General features: G+C 47.5%; 8 protein-coding genes and 1 non-coding gene across 9 annotated transcripts; 4 read left to right on the top strand and 5 right to left on the bottom strand.

Moving 5' to 3' along the window:
- Positions 1-110: 110 nt before the first annotated feature.
- Positions 111-3,293, top strand: BGW36DRAFT_374384 (urease Ure). The gene is made up of 8 exons (XM_046215671.1): positions 111-293; positions 417-503; positions 559-585; positions 641-1,018; positions 1,071-2,747; positions 2,804-2,863; positions 2,916-3,095; positions 3,152-3,293. Exons 1-8 carry the CDS (start codon positions 273-275, stop codon positions 3,230-3,232), a joined length of 2,511 nt encoding a protein of 836 aa, XP_046074252.1. The 5' UTR covers positions 111-272; the 3' UTR covers positions 3,233-3,293.
- Positions 3,294-3,534: 241 nt separating this feature from the next.
- Positions 3,535-5,310, bottom strand: BGW36DRAFT_292315 (uncharacterized protein; the record flags this gene model as incomplete). The annotated part of the gene is made up of 3 exons (XM_046210905.1): positions 3,535-4,553; positions 4,614-5,199; positions 5,245-5,310. 3 exons carry the CDS (start codon positions 5,308-5,310, stop codon positions 3,535-3,537), a joined length of 1,671 nt encoding a protein of 556 aa, XP_046074251.1.
- A 1,461-nt stretch (positions 5,311-6,771) lies between these two features.
- Positions 6,772-8,871, top strand: BGW36DRAFT_357205 (putative transcriptional regulator Ngg1; the record flags this gene model as incomplete). The annotated part of the gene is made up of 4 exons (XM_046213857.1): positions 6,772-7,306; positions 7,357-7,838; positions 7,889-8,068; positions 8,092-8,871. 4 exons carry the CDS (start codon positions 6,772-6,774, stop codon positions 8,869-8,871), a joined length of 1,977 nt encoding a protein of 658 aa, XP_046074250.1.
- Positions 8,872-9,206: 335 nt separating this feature from the next.
- BGW36DRAFT_292805 (nitrogen permease regulator Npr2) lies at positions 9,207-11,055 on the bottom strand (the record flags this gene model as incomplete). The annotated part of the gene is made up of 4 exons (XM_046210935.1): positions 9,207-10,271; positions 10,330-10,466; positions 10,521-10,952; positions 11,013-11,055. The coding sequence occupies 4 exons, from the start codon at positions 11,053-11,055 to the stop codon at positions 9,207-9,209; spliced, it is 1,677 nt and encodes a 558-aa protein (XP_046074249.1).
- An 801-nt stretch (positions 11,056-11,856) lies between these two features.
- Positions 11,857-12,738, bottom strand: BGW36DRAFT_292653 (uncharacterized protein; the record flags this gene model as incomplete). Its single annotated transcript, XM_046210925.1, has 1 exon — positions 11,857-12,738. The coding sequence occupies one exon, from the start codon at positions 12,736-12,738 to the stop codon at positions 11,857-11,859; it is 882 nt and encodes a 293-aa protein (XP_046074248.1).
- Positions 12,739-14,276: 1,538 nt separating this feature from the next.
- BGW36DRAFT_t24 lies at positions 14,277-14,399 on the top strand. Its single transcript has one exon. It is a non-coding gene; the product is annotated as a tRNA-Leu (tRNA).
- On the top strand, positions 14,289-17,011 carry BGW36DRAFT_316518 (putative DNA repair protein). The gene is made up of 8 exons (XM_046212564.1): positions 14,289-14,309; positions 14,359-14,648; positions 14,706-14,723; positions 14,791-15,077; positions 15,131-15,284; positions 15,383-15,651; positions 15,707-16,261; positions 16,312-17,011. Exons 2-8 carry the CDS (start codon positions 14,621-14,623, stop codon positions 16,984-16,986), a joined length of 1,986 nt encoding a protein of 661 aa, XP_046074247.1. The 5' UTR covers positions 14,289-14,309; positions 14,359-14,620; the 3' UTR covers positions 16,987-17,011.
- BGW36DRAFT_374374 (FRG1-like family-domain-containing protein) lies at positions 17,012-18,392 on the bottom strand. The gene is made up of 2 exons (XM_046215670.1): positions 17,911-18,392; positions 17,012-17,846 (listed from the first exon to the last, which is right to left on the bottom strand). Exons 1-2 carry the CDS (start codon positions 18,300-18,302, stop codon positions 17,375-17,377), a joined length of 864 nt encoding a protein of 287 aa, XP_046074246.1. The 5' UTR covers positions 18,303-18,392; the 3' UTR covers positions 17,012-17,374.
- BGW36DRAFT_374372 (putative alcohol dehydrogenase) lies at positions 18,393-20,757 on the bottom strand. Its single transcript, XM_046215669.1, has 8 exons — positions 20,509-20,757; positions 20,249-20,365; positions 20,072-20,141; positions 19,948-20,016; positions 19,874-19,889; positions 19,615-19,815; positions 19,105-19,563; positions 18,393-19,044 (listed from the first exon to the last, which is right to left on the bottom strand). The coding sequence occupies exons 2-8, from the start codon at positions 20,281-20,283 to the stop codon at positions 18,851-18,853; spliced, it is 1,044 nt and encodes a 347-aa protein (XP_046074245.1). The 5' UTR covers positions 20,284-20,365; positions 20,509-20,757; the 3' UTR covers positions 18,393-18,850.
- Positions 20,758-21,061: the final 304 nt, after the last annotated feature.

Genomic DNA, 21,061 nt, shown 5'->3' with positions numbered 1-21,061 from the left:
GTATAGGTAAGCTGCAGCCTATGAGGAGTGGCAACCCTATCTTATCAGTGGCAGCCCTATCTTATCAGTGCAGCCTCAGGCAGTTAATCTCCTCCAAGTCCTGCGAGCACGTTGACTTTCCTCATTGCTTTTTTTCCCCGCCTGCGATTCATAACTATCATCATCCCCATGTTCTTGCTCGCTTTTTATACGAAATCCTGATTCACCAAACCCTTGACCTTTGTTGGTTGCTGGCGCGATAGCTACAGCTGTCCCTGTACGCCGCGAGGAAGATGCAGCTCATTCCGAAGGAGGTATGCTAGTGAACTTCCTGTATTGTTGTTCTCTGCGGGTTCTTGCGACTATGCATGATATGTTTCTCAATCGTGTAGGAGATACATGTTAGATGTATGACTAACTAGCATTCGCACTTGTAGATCGACAAGCTAGTGATATCGCAGCTTGGCTTTCTGGCCCAGCGCCGGCTGGCTCGGGGAGTCCGCTTAAACCATGCCGAAGCAACGGTGCGTCCGGCAGCTTAGCACAGTAGCGGTTATTTTGTGATCTAATCTGATACAGGCTTTGATATCTTCCAATCTCCAAGAAGTATGCTCCAGTGGCTTCAAAATCCCATTAATTCCATTCTAACAAAGTTCACCAGCTCATCCGTGATGGCAATCACACTGTCGCCGACCTCATGTCTATTGGCAAGACCATGATCGGTCGTCGCCATGTTCTCCCTTCAGTGGTTTCTAGTCTAGTTGAGTTGCAGGTCGAGGGCACATTTCCCACGGGGACGTATCTAGTCACCGTCCACCACCCGATCAGTTCCGAGGATGGAAACTTGGAACGAGCCCTTTACGGCAGCTTTCTACCGGTTCCTCCAAAATCGGCATTTCCTGACCCTGACCCTCAGGCCTATGAGCCTGGGAGGCAGCCTGGTGCAGTTATCCCAGTCAAGAATGCAAGGGTTATGCTTAATGATGGCCGGAAACGCATTAGACTTAAAGTGATGAGTAAAGGTGATCGACCGATTCAGGTACGAGCAATATTCCCCAGGGAATAATCAAGATTGGAATTAATTTTGTTAGGTCGGGTCTCACTACCACTTCATTGAAACAAACCCTCAGCTTTATTTTGATCGGGTGAAAGCGTACGGCTATCGCCTGGACATAGCTGCCGGTACTTCCGTTCGTTTCGAGCCGGGTGACACCAAGACGGTCACGTTGGTCGAAATCGGCGGCAATAAGATCATAAATGGCGGCAACAATCTTGCGTCTGGAAAGGTTGATACGAGCCGTGCTGAAGAAATTGTACTTCGGCTACAGCAAGCCGGTTTTGCACATGCCCCAGAACCGGTAGGAGATTTGGGTCTCATTACCCCCTGTTCATTAGAACGGGATGCTTATGTTCGTCTATTTGGGCCGACTACTGGCGATTTGGTCCGGCTAGGATCTACTGACCTTTGGGTCAAAGTTGAGAAAGATTTCACGGTATATGGTGATGAGTGTACATTTGGAGGAGGAAAAGTGTTACGTGAAGGCATGGGTCAGGCTTCTGCTCGAAGCAGCAGGGACTGTCTTGATACAGTCATAACCAACGCGCTTATTATTGACTGGAGTGGCATATACAAAGCCGATATTGGCATCAAAAACGGCAAGATTGCCGGTATCGGGAAAGCCGGCAATCCTGATGTTATGGACGGCGTTCATCCCGACTTGCTCGTAGGATCTTCGACTGATGTCATTGCTGCGGAGAACAAAATTGTAACTGCTGGTGGATTCGATACGCATATTCACTTTATCTGCCCACAGCAGGTAAATGAGGCAATTGCATCTGGAATAACTACTATGCTAGGTGGTGGAACAGGACCAAGCACCGGAAGTAATGCTACTACATGCACTCCAGGACCGACCCACATGCGCCAGATGATCCAGGCTTGCGATGCATTACCTATCAATATGGGTATCACAGGCAAAGGTAATGATAGCGGCAAAGAAAGCCTCCAGGAGCAATGTCTTGCTGGTGCAGCCGGACTAAAACTGCACGAAGACTGGGGAAGTACACCGGCTGCTATTGATGCCTGCCTTGAAGTGTGCGATGAGTACGACGTTCAGTGTATGATCCACACCGACACACTGAACGAATCAGGATTCGTCGAACAGACGATTCAGTCCTTCAAAAACCGCACTATCCACACTTACCATACCGAAGGTGCTGGTGGTGGTCATGCTCCTGATATCATTTCTGTGGTTGAACACCCCAATGTGCTCCCTAGTAGCACTAACCCTACGCGTCCATTTACCTTGAACACGCTCGACGAGCACCTCGACATGCTGATGGTCTGCCACCATCTGTCCAAGGACATTCCAGAGGACGTTGCTTTTGCCGAAAGCCGTATTCGTGCAGAGACTATTGCTGCTGAAGATGTGCTACACGACCTGGGTGCTATCAGTATGATGTCCTCAGACTCACAGGCAATGGGTCGCTGCGGTGAGGTGATCCTGCGAACCTGGAATACAGCGCACAAGAACAAGCTCCAGCGCGGTGTACTACCAGAGGATGAAGGCACTGGAGCTGACAATTTCCGCGTCAAGCGATATATCAGCAAATATACCATTAACCCAGCCATTGCGCAGGGCATGTCTCACCTTATTGGTAGCGTAGAGGCTGGAAAAGTAGCCGATCTGGTGTTCTGGACACCGGATAATTTTGGCACGAAGCCTAAGATGGTTCTCAAAAGTGGCATGATTGCTGTTGCTCAGATGGTATTTGCCTTTCTTTAATCGCTGATTTCAGCAAATATCTGATATGCATTATATAGGGAGACCCCAACGCCTCCATCCCAACCGTCGAGCCTATAATCATGCGACCCCAATTCGGAGTAAGTTCCTTCATCCAGATTTCGCCCTATATCCGCTCTAAACACAGAACAGGTCCTTGTTCCGGATACATCCATAATGTTCGTATCTCAAGCCTCCATTTCCCACGGTATCGTTCAAACCTACAACCTGCGGAAACGCGTCGAACCAGTGAAGAACTGCAGGAACATTGGGAAACAGGATATGAAATATAACAACATAATGCCGAAAATGAAGGTTGATCCTGAAAGATACGTAAGTATTGCACTAAATCTTTTCTGTTCTATACAACATTCTGATATAAGTACTAGACTGTGGAGGCTGATGGGAAGCTCTGCACTGCTGAGCCGGCGACAAGTCTGCCATTGACACAACAATATTTCGTATACTAAATAGAGAAGCAATTATTTAATATTATAGCTAACGGAATAAATCAAGTTGGTTACTCTTATACTAAATTAACCGAGAAATATGATGAACCGCAATCCCAGGGTATTTAGTTTATCGACAAACAAGCCCACAACTCCAAAACATTGGTATATAATCTAAATTGAAATGGCTCCAAATGCAGATATTATAGTCGCAGATCAATTTTCTTCGCTGGAAATTATTCATCAGTAAATAACATTCCGGAATCGGGGTTTCAAAGCTTACATTACGGTGACGCTGGATCGCGTTGATGCGCAGGAGCTGATCAGGGTAGTGAATGACTTTCTTCGGAAATTCGAGTCGCGTTATTATTCACCGGCATTCCAAGCAAGGCCATAGCCCGTCTCTGTATCATCTCCCTCCGAGCCGGATCGTGATCCTCCGCTTGACGAGTCTCATCCGACTGCTCAGAAGATAGCGGCGGCCTTTGATTCGACTCTATCTGACCATCTTCTTCAGATGCGCCAAATCGATTCCGACGAAATAATCGACGAAACAATCGACGAAATCTAACCTGCATCCTCTCAAACGAAGTCAGATACAAACCTTCCAATTCTAAATCACCGTCCTGATGACTATGCAATCTCCTTATCTGCTGCTCCCGACGAACCATGAAATTCGTAACCTGATCCGAGATAAATGACGGTGGGAGCACATTGTGCTTGCAAACGGGACATGTGCTGCCGTCCCGCATAAGGAAGGTATCAACGCATTCTGGATGGAAGATGTGCGTGCAGGGTAGTTCGCGGACGAGCGAAGATCCCGGCACGAAATCATCGAGGCAGATAGCGCACGTTAGCTGGGAGAAAGTCAGACGGCTGCCTTTTTTCGTCCGTGGGGGTTGTGAATTCGGTGAGACTTCTTCGAGAATTGCAGAGATGCTTTCATCGTAAACCTCATTAGGGAATGGCTGAGGTGATGGTGATTGTTGATCTTGTATTTCGGTATTTAATGTTTCGTTTGAGCCATTCAAGTCGCATCTCTGGGTAGTACCCGTTTCGTGGGATTTTCTTTCGGGGTCACAGGATGTTTTTCTCTCGGCTTCGTCGGGGTAAATGTAGACTGGTAACTGCGAAAGCAGATGTGGAGGGACTACAAGGCGCTTTATTCCTAGATGTTCTAAGTCGATTTCGCCTGTGACAAGGCGTCGTTGGAGATTTTCCCGCCGTTTTCTTTGGATATGTTGTGTTGTTAGATACGCAAGCAGCATCAAGAATACTAACGCGCCCAAGATCGCGAGAATGAAAACCCATATCCCTGGCACAGACGATGAGGTTTCGGGTGCTAGATAAACCAGCACGGTCAGAGATTTTGTAATCGAAAATATTTTGTATCTCATCTTACCAAAATCAAGTAAAGCATACAGTCTCGCGCAACGAACCGCGAATCTCGGATCTTCTCCAGAAGTATTATCGGCAGTATTATTTGTACTATTATTGCTGGAATGCCCTGAATATTTGGTGAGCTGATGCATCAACTTAGACCCCGACGGACCAGGGATCGCATAAACCGGAAACTCGTTATCAGTTTTCCACTGTCCATTATCCCCCAAATCCCAGATTTTGTCGTCTGCCGGTGGGGGTTTGGTTGATTCGTGGTCAGCGTTGCTATCAGGCTGATAGAATATGAGGGCCCGAGCATTCTCGCGTCGCGATGCGGCGAGATATGCCTGTGTGCAATTCGCATTCACCCAGGGCGCAATGCCAATAATGTCGTGGTCATATTCCGGTAGATCGATGCGTCTCGTGACATTACTGGGAACGAATGGCACTGTTATAGTGTTGCAGGTGTCATCAATATCGAGATCAGGGACAAATAATAACCCCCGGTACGAATCATCTGCAGGAGGCATGTTGTTGGAAAGAGTCCGTATTGTGCCGTCGAGAACGAAGCGAAATGAGACGCTTTCCTGGAGAGTATTTCCATGAGACTTTTTTTTCACTTTTGGATTCGATATACGATATTTTGCACTCACGATGCCATTTGTATAGCCGCAATCCAGAGTTCCTGGTCCTGCAAATAGAGTGACAGCAGTGGTCATTCTTTGCGCAGCTGCGTTTATTCAATTAGTTGAAATTCCAAGTCTTGATAATCTCCCACATCCACGCTTTAGAACATTGAAACCTACCCATTGCGCAATCAACCCGGCGCTCACGACTTCAATACAACGGGAATAGTAACATCTCTGTAGCAGAAGAAATTTTCAAAGCTGAAGTTTACCCCAAAAAATTGAAGTAATGGTGGAAAGAAAATAATCGGAGATTTGAGCCATTCCGGAAATACCGAAAGTGGAAAAGAATGTAGATTGGCGATGGTAAGCATGTTTGCGGGCTTAGGAATGTTGGAGACAAAAACATTGGATTCAACCGAGGTCGCATTCATCTGAATGACGAAGACGGCGTAATAAATAAGCATAGTTGTAAGAGATATGCTCGCCTTCAGAGATTTCGATGCTATATGGTATTAAAGATCTAACCCTTGGCGGATTTAGCCCTAAGTGGTGGTAAGAACGTAGGTTGAAGTTCCAGACCGTCAAATTGATCGCTGCTCAGCTTACAAACAGACATCTAATAATATAACTAGGCCATTCTACGTAATATAGAATATCTGAATCAGTCGTAAATGTTTTCGCTTTGGTTATGCTATATAAATGCCGAGTAGCCGACTCGGTTCAATATTTGGGCACATGGTATTGTTCCCCTTGCCTCTTTAGTGGAGTATATATGTATGCAAAACGAGTATAAACAATGGCACACAAATCTGGCAAAGAAGGAAATCGGGTTGCATCAACATGTTTAGAAATTAAAAGGGAATGAAATAAGTGGAATAAAAATCAGGAGTAGACCGAGTAGACCGCTGATGGTTATTGCTTCCGGTCACCGAGTGAGGTCAAGTTAAGCATTTATTGACGACAGAAGCTCGTTTTCTTGTTCCTTATTCATCGGCAGGTTACGTTTCTAATTCAGGATAATTTCCTAAAGATTGCCATTCAAAGTGGGTTAAATACTACTTCGTGGGAGAATATGACAGACAGGGCAGTAGGCAGTCGGAGACAAACGGAGAACTTACAGCCTTACGGAACGATTCTTGGCACTGATTGCACTATTCCTCTTTTGGCCCGAATTCGCGGGGAAAAGGCGCCTATTTGCACGTGACCCGCCTCGACAACGCGCTTACTCAACTACACCCCATCATCCAGCGCTGTCGCTGTTGGACCAAATTCCTTCTCACCACCATGAAATTGTCAGGAACTACATGAAACTATCATTTCATACTCACAACCATCGTTCACTCGAAATTCAAGCTGTTAGCGCTCCCGCCGACCTACCTACGCGTCCTCACCGATAGAAGATGCTCGCCAACAAACTGATCTATTGAACGCAATTCATCAGCCGCCTTTTATAACCCTCACCAAAACCTTCTTTATCGGAGCTTGCTGCTAGATATTGACAGCGGCGCCTCTACATTACAAGCGACTACTTATCCTGATCTCAATCCAACCATGCCTCTCGCGAACAAAAGCAAGGGCAAAGGTCGCGAAGCACGCCGATCGCGAAGTCGCAATACTACCCCAAGCTCTGGTCTAAGCGCAAGCACAGCAACTGGTACATCTTCTGTTTCTGGATATTTAGATAATGAGCTGTCTAAACTGTTTTCGTCTTCGGCGGTTCAATATGCGGATATCCTAGAGCAGATAGGTGGCGGTAGCAATATCCCAGATGTTAAAACGTTGGAGCTGCTGAAAGACCATCTCAAAAATCTCAGTCAGCTAGCTGATACTCGGGGCGATACTTGCAACGCCGCCATGCGAGAGCTCTCACAGCGACGAAAAGAAGTCATTGAAGATCAGCGGGAATTGGAATTGGAAAGAGATACAGAAGAAAGAAAGATGAAAAGAGAGGCAGATGACGAAGAAGAGGGCCATCGCGCTCTCAAGGGAGGGAAGTTGAAAAAACGAAAGGAGCGACCTCCAAAAGAAGATCGCCCTCTTGCAGTTGGTGCACACGAGGTGGCTCGGCAAGACGGTGGTGAACTAGGTATGTATCTTTCTGGTGCTGAAACTGTAGATCCTAATAATTACCTGTAGGAGACCGTAAACGTAGCCTTGAAGCTACATCGCCATCTTCGAAGAAGTCTCGTCATGTTGCCTCAGGAAGCACATCATCGCTTTCTCCTCCATCATTAGCCTCGCCACCTCTCAAAGACGAAGCCGAGGTGGCCGAATCACCTGAATCAGAAGATAGCGATGACTCGCATCAACCGGAACCACAGCAGCTAGTCCCCCAATTTCAAGTGTTTGGGCCTGATCCTCTCAAGTTCGAGGATTCCACAATTTACCACATTAGGGATGTCACCTCAGAGACAACCGATGACATGAAGAGAGAAATTTATAGTGTTGCGCACTTCCCACCGAGTGATCTAAGCCATATGATGGCTGGAATTCCTCCTGATAAAGATTTCAGTAACGCAAAGCCGACCAACCAAGTCAACGCCAATACTTTTCTTTCTTGGGTTGACCCTTTTGTCCGCCCCTTGACCGAGGAGGATATCGCTTTTTTGAAAGAGAAGGTGAGATATTGTGATTTCAGCAGTCTAAAATTCAACTAACTAGTATGTAGGGAGATCGTGCAACCCCTTTTGTAATGCCCCGTCGCTCAAAGAAGCACTACAGCGAGATATGGGCAGAAGAGGACGGCGCTATGAGTATAGATCATTCAAGCGATCGAGATCGTCTGCCACTTAATCAAGGTCGCGGTAGCATCGATCAATTGACGGACGATGTCGCAGAGACGGACAAAGTGTCTGTTGGACCGCTTGTCAGCCGTCTTTATTCCCTGCTTCGATACGAACATCGTGCCCCCCCGACGAGAATAATGCTTCTGGAACCACCAACGGCGATTCATCGATAAATGGTATACTAGGAGACTCCTTTATGGATTTGGATCACCCTCTAGGTGAATCTGAAACCAAGCCTCTCCCTGCCGCCACCTCTTTCCCTGATGCTTCCCCAAACAATTTCAAAGTACCGGCAGCGAAGTTAGAGCATGCCCAGCTGGATGAAAGGTTAAAGGCAGAGCTCCGTTACGTTGGCTTTCTTGGTCCTGAAGATAACCCTGATTTCGATGCCCATTACGATGATGACATTGCTCAGCGCCTGCGGTTACTGCAAGGCGAGCTGAAAAAGCAAATGCTTGTCAATGGAGCCCGCAAGACACGACTTTTAGAAATCGCAAAGGAACGCTTGGCGTATCAAGAGTACAGTACCATCCACGACGATCTAGATTCTCAGGTCCAGCAAGCCTATTTGAAGAGAACGCGAACATTAGGCAAAAGCAAGAAAGGCTCGCAGGCGAAGCACCGCCCTGGCGGAGCAGGTGGTGGCAGTCATGTTGTCAGTGCCGCTGGTGTTGGACGTCCCGGCATTGGCGACATGGCCCGTACACTTATGGACCGTCGCAAGCGCTGGCGGGACTGCATCGGACCCGTCTTCAAAGACAGCAAGACTACCGTGCCGTCAAGCGAAGAGAGTATCTTTGATCCTGCTACCATGGCCGAGTACGAAAAGGCTGAATTGGAAGGATGGGATGAGGAGCAGGAGTGACCGTAATGCACATTGATACTTCCTATCCAAGATTCCAGTCGCAAAGCTCGAATCACTTCTCTGGAATTATTGACGACTTTTTTTGGCTGAGCGATGTATATAGACTGAGTTACGGGGTATGCATTTGAGGGTGTCGACACTGATGTTTTAGATAACTCATATGTAGAGGAATCTCGGCGTTGCAATGCTTCTGGGGGTTCGGCTGTTTTGGGAGGTTGATAGATTTATGAATATTAATGTATGTTTGCATTGATATTATGGTTTTATATTAGATACCACCGATGGTTATAGTAGAACACCTATTCCTAATCAATCATCCCAAATCTAGGTCAAATCTACCGATGTATAATATGTACAGACCAGGGAACCCTTTTCAAGCGTGCCGTCAAGTCGTGCTCACTGAGTTCCAACTCGGTACAAATCTCATCAAAACAATGCTGTCCATCCAAGTACTTTTCGAGCAATTTATCTATTCTCTCGTTTTCTACATCTTCTTCCTCTTCATATGAGGTTGCTGCAGTGGATTCAGGCCGGGTTGGAATAATGTTGCTGTTACCGTTGCTGCGAAATGATGTCGATATGCCACCTTGGTCATCGAGGGCTTCGTCGCCTGACTGTAGTTGTGGTTGTGGTGGTATTTGTTGGACAAGGTCGCTTTGGTCTAATCTGATAGAGTTCTCTTTACTCGGAGGACCATCTGTATCACCGGTGCCTACTGAGCTTGATGTTGAGGGAGCAAGAGCCCATTTAATGGACGCCGTAGACGCTGTTGACATCTTTGGGTTCAAAGATTTGAATGCTTCAGGACGCGGGCCATAAGGATATTTGTGGACGCGGTACAAAAAGCCTTTGATGATACCAAAAGTGATAAAGCGGCGGACATCGACGTTGGCTAGCTGTCGTGAGTGAAGGCTGTACCATTGCTTGACGCTCTGGCCTTGTTTAAGACTGGCGTATAGCTCGACAATGCCGACACCATCTAGGCACTTTCGTCTCGGCTGGTCGGGTTCATCAGTAGTATTATCAGCGTCCCTGATAACTGGCCAAATGTCGTCGGTATCGAGTAAGAATCCCCCACCGTGAGAGTTACTCAACTCGGCACGGGAATGTGAGGAAGTCCCCGGTGGTGGCGGCGGTGCTGGAGCCAGTTTGGGATGCGCAGGTGCAAATCGCGTATTGATGTATCGTGCACATTCTTGCTGCATGCCTTCATCGCAAGCAATAGTAGAGCTGAATTGGGCTGTAGGTGCATATATTGCTGCGAATGAGAAGATATCGAGAAGGAAAACACATCCGTAGTATAGTAAATGCCGGATCGCCTTGTAGGCGAGACGCATCTCAACATCTGCAAGAATGGAAATAATGCGAACGCTATTTACTCCATTGATATATGGGATAATCTGCGAAGCTTTCAGTAGTGCTCTTTTTAATGCAGCTCGCTTTTGGCTGCAACTTTACCCTTTGAAGTGTGAGATCCCAATTCTCATCCATAAAAGTCTCAAAACGAACAGTGAAAAGAGGCACTTCCCATGCTTTCACGTGGGGAGGCGCTGGGTAGACGGGGAAAAGTTTGAAATTGAGAGTGTTCAGCTCATCTAAAAAGGTCAGAAGCCAATCCACAAATGTCAAAAAGGAAGATTCTCCCATACCTATTGGAATCATACACTCGCTATAATTGTTGAGGTCTTCCATCAAAGTCTCACACAGACTATACAGCTTACCCTCACCACTCTTCGAATGGTCACGGCTCAAAAATCCGCTTTGCTCTTCCAGGCCATGCATTAAGTCTGCGAGTTTTTGGATAATACTTGTATATTTGCTAAAGTCTTCATCCTCAGCGACAACGAGGCAGAAATTGAAGATGAATTCATTGCGGTCGTATCGAGGAGACTTCATACAGATAGGGTAACCCAGAATCCGATAGCCACCAATGCATACTTGCAGGAGGTTTCCGCACAACTCTTGACGCGGAATGACGAAGAAGGATATGTCGGAGAAAGTGAAGAGCGGGGTCTGCTGTGCGGCCGCCGCTGCTGACGGGACGATTGCGCCGTCAGGAACCTGGTGGACAACCTTGGGTCCTGTTGATAGTAATTAGAATCACGATGTGAATGGAGGAGAATGTGGAGCTATCGTTTTACCTTCCTGGGTATCGAATTTACTATAGAAGATAGCCTTTATCATGATGAATAGTTGGGGAGAGCATTAGACCGAAATATATCGAGTTCATATTTCACCGAGCACCGAGGAAGGAGGTCTGGAGCAGTCAGAGCATGTTTGATTGTATTTGGCCGTACGCGGTCTTCAAGTGAGGTTCGTCAAATCAATGATCAAGGATTAACGAACGATGTGGACTCTGGAAAAAGCAATGCTCAGCTCCTGCGGGGAAGGGAGGGATCCAATCACGGCGCCCTGTGAGCTTGGGTGGGGCGGCGGAGCAGCAATCTGTACGTGTATAACTAACTATATATTATTTGATATGTATAGAGATGCAATACAGAAGTGCATTTTCTACTTACGATACTTGGATGTTTATTTCTGGGATTGGAGCATAATACCAGGCACAACATTCGATTTGTAAGAATAAATATCTGATATAAGCGCCTTTTGAGATAGCAAATGTGAGAATAGAATACTCAATATGCCTGCATTTGAGCATAGAACAATAGACTGAATCAGAGGACTTGCATGAGCTGGCAGAATTGCAAGGGTATTATTCCTGTGCACACGATAAATCAAGAAAACAAGGAATGATTGAGTCTATGATTAAGAAAGCAAAGAAATGGTGGGTTGCTGGCTAAGGAAAAGATGTAAACAGGAATATGCATCTCGCTAACACCGAGAGTCACTTATATAGTGAGAAAGAGGCATAAAAAATGAAACAGCGCCACATATGCATATCGTGAGAGTAAGTGAAAATAAACCGCAGAAGGGACATAGGAAGGATCAGATTGTGAAGTTCGAGCCCCGTCACATCGCACTGTGTCATCGTGCGGTCCCAGATGTGTTATTTGATGAATGGCTTAGTGGTTGGTTGGAATGTGCCACTGCCATGTTCACAGATTGTCGGGCAGAGAGCGCAAGTTGGCTTAACAAGGCCGTATTGCTTGGGGGTATGGGAGAGGAAGGGTTGCTGAACGTGTCCCCCAACGGCTGACCTGTGCGAATCGCGTTGAGCATGTCCGAATAGTTGCCTCGTTCAACAGCTTCTTTGAGCCACTGTTCCCACTGTTCATCTAAAGGAACGTTGGCACCACGTTCCCGAGCAGCTGTTGCATACAAGAGACGCTGGTTTAGTTGCAGGCCGTAGCTCTCTATTTCTTCGTCGCTCGATTCCTCCTCTTCCTCTTCTTCGTCTGGATGGGTCGTAATCATCGGAAGCAGGTCATTGACGACATTTCCATTCAGTGTGGAAGATTCCCTTGCGGATGACTGTGTCCGGTCCTCTGAAGAGAATCGTGCCGAAGGAGGAGGCGGAGGGGTGGCAAGACGGACCGTATCAGCGGTAGTGTCGCGGACTTTGACGCCTTCTTCCTTCTCGTACCGTTCCCGCGCAGATTTCGTACCCTCCCAACGACATAGCGAAGCAATTTCGGCCTCAGTGAGACCCAATTCATCGAATACTCGAAACAGTTTGTGATGAAATGGAAAACGACTCAATCTCATTCGATGCGGGGCGTAGGAATAGTCAAGACCCGGGTACTGTGCTTCAATACAGTCTAGAGAGCCGTAAAACATGGAAGTCTCCAATCGAACTTCGGGGACCAGATTGCGTGTGATGTGGGCGGAAAAAGACTGCGGGTCATTTGATCTTGGTCGTGGAAAGAGAGCCTTGTGTACGGCTTCCGCAATCGGTGGTTTATGCATCGTGGATGCGAGGGTAGCACCGTATTCGAGGATAGAAAGCGGAATGGGATAGGGAAAAGGAAAAGAGAGGTGATGTTGACTGTGACTGTAAGTATGACGGGTCTACTAGCCAAAGCGGAGGGGTAAATTGACTGGTAGTAAATTATGACAAAGAAGCGGATGCCCGCGAGTGAATCTGAAACCCGGTAAATGGTATTTTCCTCCTTGTACGGTTTAAGTCTTGGTTATCATCCCTCAAAGAACGATGTTGCCGAAATGTGCGACAGACTGTAAGGATTAGCCCCAAGGACCTTGCCTGCTGCTTCTGCGTATACAACTTGCGCGCTGTAGATCCTCGAATCGTGATCCGTTCGTCTTCGTCTTCTGATGCAATTTCGAAGGTTCCAGCAATCTATTTTAAGCGAAAATGGAGATTGTCGAAAAGGGCAGCCTGCGCATGGACTCGGTGGACTTTGAGGCACCACACGAGGGGGGTGCAATGAGAAAGAGAGGGGTGGTGGCGGAATGGCAAGAGAAGAAAAAAGCAGGAAAGAAAGCCGCAGATGATGGCAAATAATGTAAACGAATGATGGCTCGCGGACGCCTCCGTATATGCAGTGCAGGTTTGTGGGCTGATTGAATGAAGTCAGCCGGAAGCCCAATGATAGCAAGTGCGGAGGAGTGGCACTGATCGCAACGTAGTAGGGTCGGCGGCGGCTTAGCTCCAGGAACGCCGGCAGATGCGATTAGTCGGCGATCCCGTGGATTTTACTAGCATAAGAATAATAATAATAACAGTAACAGTAATAGTAATAAATCCTAATAATCATCCAACGGTGTCTACGCACGAGAAGAAGCGAGAAAAAAGGAACGAGGACGAAAAGAAAACGGGAGTTGGGGCGCAGGCGCCTTTTGAAGTCGATGCGATGCGATGACAACAGGCACGCTGACGAACAAGTTGCAAATGACCAGCGCATCCATCGTTCTGCTGCAGCTCATCGGCCAGTGGCATGATTCCATTCCTTCAGTGATCGCAGCCCAGCCGCTTCTCGCCCGGCCCCGCTGCTGCAGAACAGCCAAAGCCCAGGCTAATCATATCAGCGCTTGCTGTGGCCACCGGCAGAATTTAATCGTACTAACACGTCGCACGCTGGCTGGCTTGAAGTTTCTCAGGTTGCGAGGTCAAAATTCGCTTAGTTGGATCGGAATGAGGCGAAACGACGGCCAATGATGGAGGGAAGAACGTTCTTGGACGATGTCCGTCAGTTAGAACCGCCTGTGATAGCAGAGAGTCGGCGATTTCTCACAGACAGATTACCAAGAAAGAAAAAAATACCAATCTTTTTACTAGTTTTCTATGTCAACATGGCTATTGTGTAACAAATCCTGAAGGATTCCGCATGTCTCTAGAGCAGACACAAAGATAATAATCTGAATATAAGTGCGTGCCAGCCAGATGCACATCTATTTTTTTCACTTTTATAAAGAAGCGGCTATAATTTCTTTTTTTATGTGAGGCGAAATATCTAAATTCACTTATTTCCATGACATCATTCACAACCTCTGTGGCACAATTGGCTAGCGCGCAAGACGCAAGTACCCTAATCCCCAACAGCCCAGCGTTAACTAACTGTAGAGCAGTTTTAATCTTGAGGTTCGGGGTTCGACCCCCCGCAGGGGTGGCTTTTTTTTAAAACTCCTTTCTATCATTTACACACCCGAAAAATATGGCTTGCAGGCACCTACCCGAGTGGAGCTTGGCGTTCGGTAGGCAGGCACCAACCTGCTGGCCCAGAAAGGCAGCAGCAGAGGCCCGGTCGTTCCTTCTGGTCGAAGACAGCCCTTGTCGTCCTGTCGCTGCATCCAGCATGCGTTCTGTTCCCCATAGAGTAGACGCCCAGCCATGTCGACGTTCAATGGCATCGTTTCCGGTGTGTTGATCCTGTTGCCTCTTCGTGTGGAATCTCGTTCGCTGATATCCTATTTAGAATTCCCTTCTATAAGGAGTAAGTGACTCTCGTGTAGTGGGAGGAGTGCGCTTCAGGACTCTCGTGCTAAGCTTCTACGGCGCAGTCGATTACTTTCGCAGAGTGCCCGACAAGCCAGCGCCACTCGCTTGCTTCCTCAGCCATGTCCACAGCGATCATTTGCTGGGCTTGGAGTCTCTGCGCTCGCCGTTCGTTTACTGCTCTGCTGTGACGAAAGAGGTAGGTGACGATCTCATCAAGCTGAACTTCGCTGAGTATATTTTGCGAATCCAGCTGCTGCTACGAATTGAGAAATACCCGCATCGCATGAACTTCTCAAAAGGCATCCTCGAGTCTAGAAAGCAGCATTATGGGCACCTGGCAAAGCTGCTGGTGGGTATATCTACCTCTAAAGAAATGTGCCAGCTTAATGATCTCGGTGATAGAGGCCAATACCATTGAATACTCCCACTGAGATCGAGCTTACCCCCTTGCAACGCATTCGGGTAACGCTGTTCGACGCCAATCACTGTGCAGGTGCAGTGATGTTCTTAATTGAGGACAAGAAGAATGCTGTACTATACACCGGAGATATTCGAGGTAGGGCTAGCTGGCTTTCCCTGTGCCCCATGATAGAAATCTTCATACGGACAGAGTTGTTTTAGATGGTTTAATGGTTTACTAACCAAAAGATATAGGCGAAACCTGGTGGGTAAACTCTTTAACCAGACACCCAGTGCTCCTTCCTTACACGTGTGGTTTGAAAACACTGGATACAATCTACCTCGATACTACATTTGCGATCAAATCGCATATATACCGAACATTTCCCTCTAAATCAGAAGGGATTCGAGAGCTCTTGGAGAAAGTGAAAAGGTATCCAGAAGAGACTGTCTTCTATCTAAGAGCCTGGACTTTTGGATACGAAGAAGTCTGGCAAGCCCTATCTACCACTCTCAATTCCAAGGTACGGTGGCCACCGTGGTTCAATTATTGGAATCTCATTTTCTAATTTCATCTAGATTCACGTTGATCGGTATCAATATGGCCTGTACAAGTCCCTGGCCATCCAGTCTCACAGCATGCCTGGGCTTGATGCAGCTACTTTCCTCTGTGGCTTTCAGCTAGGGAATGAATTTATACCTGGCTGTTTGACATCCGATGAGATTGTGAGAATTCATAGCTGTGAGCCCGGGGCGTTTTGCTCCAGTATTAAGTCAGGCAAATCCATCTTCATCATTCCCGTCATTACTCGAGATAGATGCGGAGCAGCCATTCCTGAAGCCGGGGCCGGAGGTGGAAAGGGGGATTTGTATCAGATCCATGAACTGGAATTGCCAGATGAGATGGCATTGCAAAAGCTTGAGGAACTACTAACCGCACAGATTGGCAATGAACAGGTTATTTCGCAGACTAGGGAGACCTTACGATCTGCCTTCGAATCAGGAAAGAGATCACTTTCACTGGACGAGTTTGGCCTAACTGAAGATGCCGATGTGACCCTCAAAGATTTGATTTCTATGATCAGTAAATTTCGTGATAAGCCACTTGAAAATCTAGAAGAGGCACAAACAATTGTACGTATCAGTATCTCCCTTTTTACTTCACATGCTAAATAGATTATCAGACATTCCCTTATTCTCGGCACTCTTCCTATGCCGAGCTTTGTGAACTTGTGTCTGCCTTCAAACCGAGAGATGTCTTTCCTTGCACAGTCGATTCCAAGACTTGGAACGATTCGGTTTCTATGGAAAGTCTCTTCGGCCAATTCTGTTCCGGAAAGCGGTTTGTGCATGACAAACACATGCGTGAAACTGAGGGTGACAGATTAGAACGGGAGAATAAGAGGGCGAGATACACTTTGATGCGTGATGCCAGACATCATTTGCAGGCAATGGGTGATAAAGTCCTCTTCCAAATCGGGCCCCTTCCTTGTGATTTCGACGACGTTGTCGATGAGTATACTCAGAATTCATATGCGACGAATAATTCTCAAGCCTTGAGCCAGGAACCCTTTGTCGCTGATTTTGCAGATACGGCATCAGCTCGCGAAGAAAGCCACTCTAATGTGGTGGATATACGGAATGCTGAAAGTCAGCTATCCATCTCTGCATCTATGCTGGAGTCGGAAGACAGCAAACACGAAGAAGTTATAGAAGGCCAACCAGGTACTAAAAATAAAGCCAGTATCAATCGTCTTCGGGCTTACCGTGCTGCTCGAACTGGAACTTACGAAGCATGGAATGAGATTGCAATGGTGTCTGCTGGTAACAACCACACAGAGGAGGAAACTGAATTGTGAAGCATATCATTCATATGAAGTTCAATGTATTCATGGTAATAGTTATGCTATTTATGAGAATGAGATACGAATTATTCAACCATCGTACAAATATTTGGTAGATTTCTATCCTCAGGGCTCCAATGTTGCCCATCTAGTTCGGAGATACCCAATTATGCGTTCTCGAAGGCAGTCACTTTCGTGTTGAAACACTTCCAGGTAGCTGTCACCCCCTCTCACCTAACGCGTTCTCGAAGGACGTCCCTTTATATGGGCCCATGCTAGTTTTTCAGGTAAATATGCTTCAAGATGCTCCTGTACTTAGTCGGAATGCTTCCATATCATGTTCGCATAGAACGATTAGCTTTTCCACCGCGGTTTTTGCTTGAATATCTGTAGTACCCAGCCCTCACGAAGCAAATTTATCGTGCTTGCCCTTAACCCGCACATCCAGGATCTCCTCATAATAATTTCCTTCCTTCCGAGCTCTCTTCAGTCTCTTAATTTCGTCATCATCTAACCTCCTCCCCACAGCAGCTTCAAGCTCCCTCCTCGAAATTTTCTCCTTGGCTTTAGTCTCCTTTGAAGCCTTTAATTTTGGCTTGAATCGAGCTTGCATACGAACGCGCAGGGTCGATTCAAACGATATACTCGATGCATCACCGCGAATCTCCACAACACTGGTCGCTTTCTTATTCTTCGTGGTCTCATCACCGTCCTCTTGTATAGCCACAAACGAATCCGTCTCGCTCTCGCCGCCGCGAGTCTGGAACGCAAACATGCCCGGTGTATCATGCGCTTGGATGGCAATGAAGGACTCGAAGGGAGATATGGCGGAGGCAGTGGCGCTCAGAATGCCGAATTTGTCGCAACTCAGGTACCTTGCATCAAGATTAATCAATGTGCACAATATGTCTTATTTCTATCGCCGAGAATCAAACATACCGGCCATGATGCCCCTTGAAACCAAAACCCTCCGTCCCAGCAACCCGTGTTGCAACCCAGACTTGTCGCACATCATGCGGTTCCGCTGTACTCGGCTCGTTCTCGATCACGTTCTCCAGCTGGCTCGCAAAAACCTTGCCATTGGCATCGCACGCAATACACGTTGGCGGTGATGAGGGTAGTACGAAAATGACTGGTCCATTAATATCAGTGGGAATATCGGCAGATACCCAGCTTTGCTCGTCGGCCGCATAGTCGTTTGCTGCTGCGGTGGCCGTGGTGGGAACTAGGCTTGAGGCTTTTGAATCATGGTCGCGCTCGGTGTAGTCTTCGTCACGGTGTTTGCGCTTTTTGGGCCGTTTGTCGCCCTTGAATGTGAGCGGTTTGACCATGGGGAATCGGTTGGGTGCGTGTTGATGTGTGTGTAGGAAGAAGCTTTGACGATGGCATCTAGAATCGGGCCTGGAGATGTTGTGGGGACGGAATGGACAGCAGTACTAGTAGTACAACACGCTCACCACCACGATTAGTAGCCGAGTACAGCTGCCCACATCAATTAATATTTTGTTAAGAATATCATTATTCTATATGTGAGTACTCTTCCCCAATCAAGCCGAATACTCCGATCCGTTGATACTATTGTAGGATTAATATGCATACTAGCAGACAGTGCCATAACGCATAGCATATTGAAATATATGGAAAGGACGACCGAGGATGACGCAATGCCGAAACTACCGTCATGACCATCAAGGTCCTCAGTCCACTGCTCGCGGTATTTATATAAGCTTACTCTATGCCAGGAATTTAATTTAGTGTCAATTCAAAAATTCTTTCCTCGTGATCACATTAATTACGAAATATCGAACAGTCACAATATACGGCGGTGAAGATGGCCAGCTCTCCAGGCCTTGCACGAAGCCAAAAGGACTTATGAATGTCAGTCAAAAGTGATGGCGGCCTTGATGGCGCTCTTGTTGCGCATCGCCTCGAGACACTCGGCCCATTGCTCCAGCTTGAAGGTCTTGTTGACGATACCGTCAACCTTGACCTTGCCGCGGTCCAGGTAATCGATGGCGGCAGGGAACTTGTAGGTCTCAGAGAAGGATCCGAGGATGGTGATTTCATCGCCAACTGTCAATCAACGTCAGTATCAAAACTGCAATCAGTATAGCCAGGCAGCGATTGACTTACAGATTTTGGAAGGAGGCCAGCTGACACGGTCCTTGTTCGCATAGACGCCGTACACGACGAGCTTACCGCCGCGACGGACGTAGTTGATAGCGTCCTCGAGAATCTTCACACTACCGGTAGCCTCAACGACAATGTCGAACCCATACGGGTTCTCGGCCTTGATTTTCTCGAATTGAACGCTCGGGTTGGTCCGGGACAGAGAGATGTATTCGTCACCAGCGCCTAGCCTCTTGGCCAAGTCCATCTTGAGGCCCTCCGGGGCAGCGACAACGACGTGGCAACCGCCATTCTGACGCAACATTTGAGAGAGAACCAGGCCGGTAGGACCGGCTCCGAACATGAGCACGGATGAGCCCATCTTGGGCGCGATTTTGTCCAGACCGTGGGCAGCGCAGGAGGCAGGTTCCAAGAGAGTCGCGTCAACATCGCTGAGGTTTTTGATCTTGAAAACACGGCCAGCTGTTTCTGATTAGCTGTGTTTGAGATAGTGCGTCGTGTGTGGAGAAATACCAGGATAGGCGCAGTACTCAGCAAAACCACCATTCATGGTGACACCGTGAGCCTCGAAGTGCTCGCAAAGGAGCTCCTCGCCACGGCGGCAGTAAAAGCATTCTCCGCAAAGTTCAGAGTTATCCGCAACCACGCGATCACCAATGTCGAAGCCCTTGACCTTGGGGCCTACGGCGGCGACAACGCCGACAGTCTCGTGTCCTGGAACATTGTCTTAGTGCTACAGTGAGCGGCCCTGGGTTTATCTGACACAACTTACCAGGGACAAGAGGGAACTGAAGAAAATACGTTAGCATCGGTGGATACAAGATTAATTTAATATTTTCTGCCTACCTTGGCAAGGAACTCGCCCTCGTGAATGTGCAAATCCGTACCGCACACACCGCACGCCTTTACTTTGATCTACACCGCACGTCAATCATCTTTTATTTCGCTAGTTAACACCAAAGCAACATACCAAGACATCGTTTTCACGCAGGGTAGGGAGAGGAATCTCGACGATACCGAAGGTCTCTGGCTTCTCGTACCTGGACAACCACGCGAGTGAGCAAGGCATGCGTACCCCACATCGGATCTCCACCAAAACAGGCGATCAATTGACGCAGCAAAGAGGGAGAATACGGAAAATACGCACTGGAGAGCCTTCATTGTCTTGGGTAAAGACGCCATTTTGCTGGAACTGCGATTTGAGTTTTGAGAATTTTGGGCGACAGAAAATGCTCGACTGCAACTGCTAACGGGCGAGGAAAACCTGGATGGGCAACACAACGACGTCAGAGACAATTAATTAATGCGACTCTGACTAGGCGGGTTTTTTCCGTTTCCCCGCTTCTCGGTGGACAGGGCAGCATGGCTCAGACAGGGCAGGGTGGGGTCAGTCTCTGTATTACTTACTTGTGCGGGCTGTTAAAATAGACCAGATAGACAGGTATTGCAGGGCCTGTGAAGAGAAGCGAGTATGGAGAAAGAAGACTGAAGGGAACATGGAAGGGGAAAGAAAAGAGGAGAGAAAGGGCAGTTGGTGGCGTGAGGGGAGCTGAGGTATTTGTATAGCGGGCTGGCGGGCGGAATCAAAGGAATCGATGAGGTCAACACCGCACTAGCATAAATTATATTAATATTATATTACTTTATTTCTTTCTATTTGCTTCGACAATGCTACTGAAGCGTCCGCAAGTGGCTCTCGGTGTGAGATGTCATACCGCATGTAAGCTCGCGAGTGCTGCTGTTTGCCTACACTTGCTGGGACATGTCTAGTATACGGGATAATCCAATCTTCAATTTGGGCTGGCTCCAGCCACCCACCGGTGTTTCTTTTTGGTGGGTTTAATCCTGGAATTCAAGATACTCCAGCTATCCAACACACATCCTAACCCAAACCCCTAATACCGTATAAGAAACCGATCTGACACCGCCCTACATTAATACTAGTATTTCATGGCGTGCA

Source organism: Talaromyces proteolyticus (genome assembly GCF_021365285.1).
Source record: "Talaromyces proteolyticus strain PMI_201 chromosome Unknown BGW36scaffold_4, whole genome shotgun sequence".
In the NCBI taxonomy this organism is placed as follows: Eukaryota; Fungi; Ascomycota; class Eurotiomycetes; order Eurotiales; family Trichocomaceae; genus Talaromyces; species Talaromyces proteolyticus.
This window is presented reverse-complemented; position numbering and strand designations above follow the sequence as displayed.

Excerpts from the sequence above, each read along its gene's own strand:
- BGW36DRAFT_374384 (XM_046215671.1), top strand. The coding sequence starts at position 273 with ATGCAGCTCATTCCGAAGGAG. Across the intron at positions 294-416 it reads TGCAGCTCATTCCGAAGGAG|ATCGACAAGCTAGTGATATC; the intron begins GTATGCTAGTGA and ends TCGCACTTGTAG. Across the intron at positions 504-558 it reads TAAACCATGCCGAAGCAACG|GCTTTGATATCTTCCAATCT; the intron begins GTGCGTCCGGCA and ends AATCTGATACAG.
- BGW36DRAFT_374374 (XM_046215670.1), bottom strand. The coding sequence starts at position 18,302 with ATGGTCAAACCGCTCACATTCAAGGGCGACAAACGGCCCAAAAAGCGC. Across the intron at positions 17,847-17,910 it reads TTCAAGGGGCATCATGGCCG|GTACCTGAGTTGCGACAAAT; the intron begins GTATGTTTGATT and ends TCTTGATGCAAG.
- BGW36DRAFT_316518 (XM_046212564.1), top strand. The coding sequence starts at position 14,621 with ATGTCGACGTTCAATGGCATCGTTTCCG. Across the intron at positions 15,078-15,130 it reads GGCACCTGGCAAAGCTGCTG|AGGCCAATACCATTGAATAC; the intron begins GTGGGTATATCT and ends TCTCGGTGATAG. Across the intron at positions 16,262-16,311 it reads TAGAAGAGGCACAAACAATT|ACATTCCCTTATTCTCGGCA; the intron begins GTACGTATCAGT and ends ATAGATTATCAG.
- BGW36DRAFT_374372 (XM_046215669.1), bottom strand. The coding sequence starts at position 20,283 with ATGGCGTCTTTACCCAAGACAATGAAGGCTCTCCA. Across the intron at positions 20,142-20,248 it reads AAGACAATGAAGGCTCTCCA|GTACGAGAAGCCAGAGACCT; the intron begins GTGCGTATTTTC and ends GTGGTTGTCCAG. Across the intron at positions 19,045-19,104 it reads CTGGCCTCCTTCCAAAATCT|TTGGCGATGAAATCACCATC; the intron begins GTAAGTCAATCG and ends GTTGATTGACAG.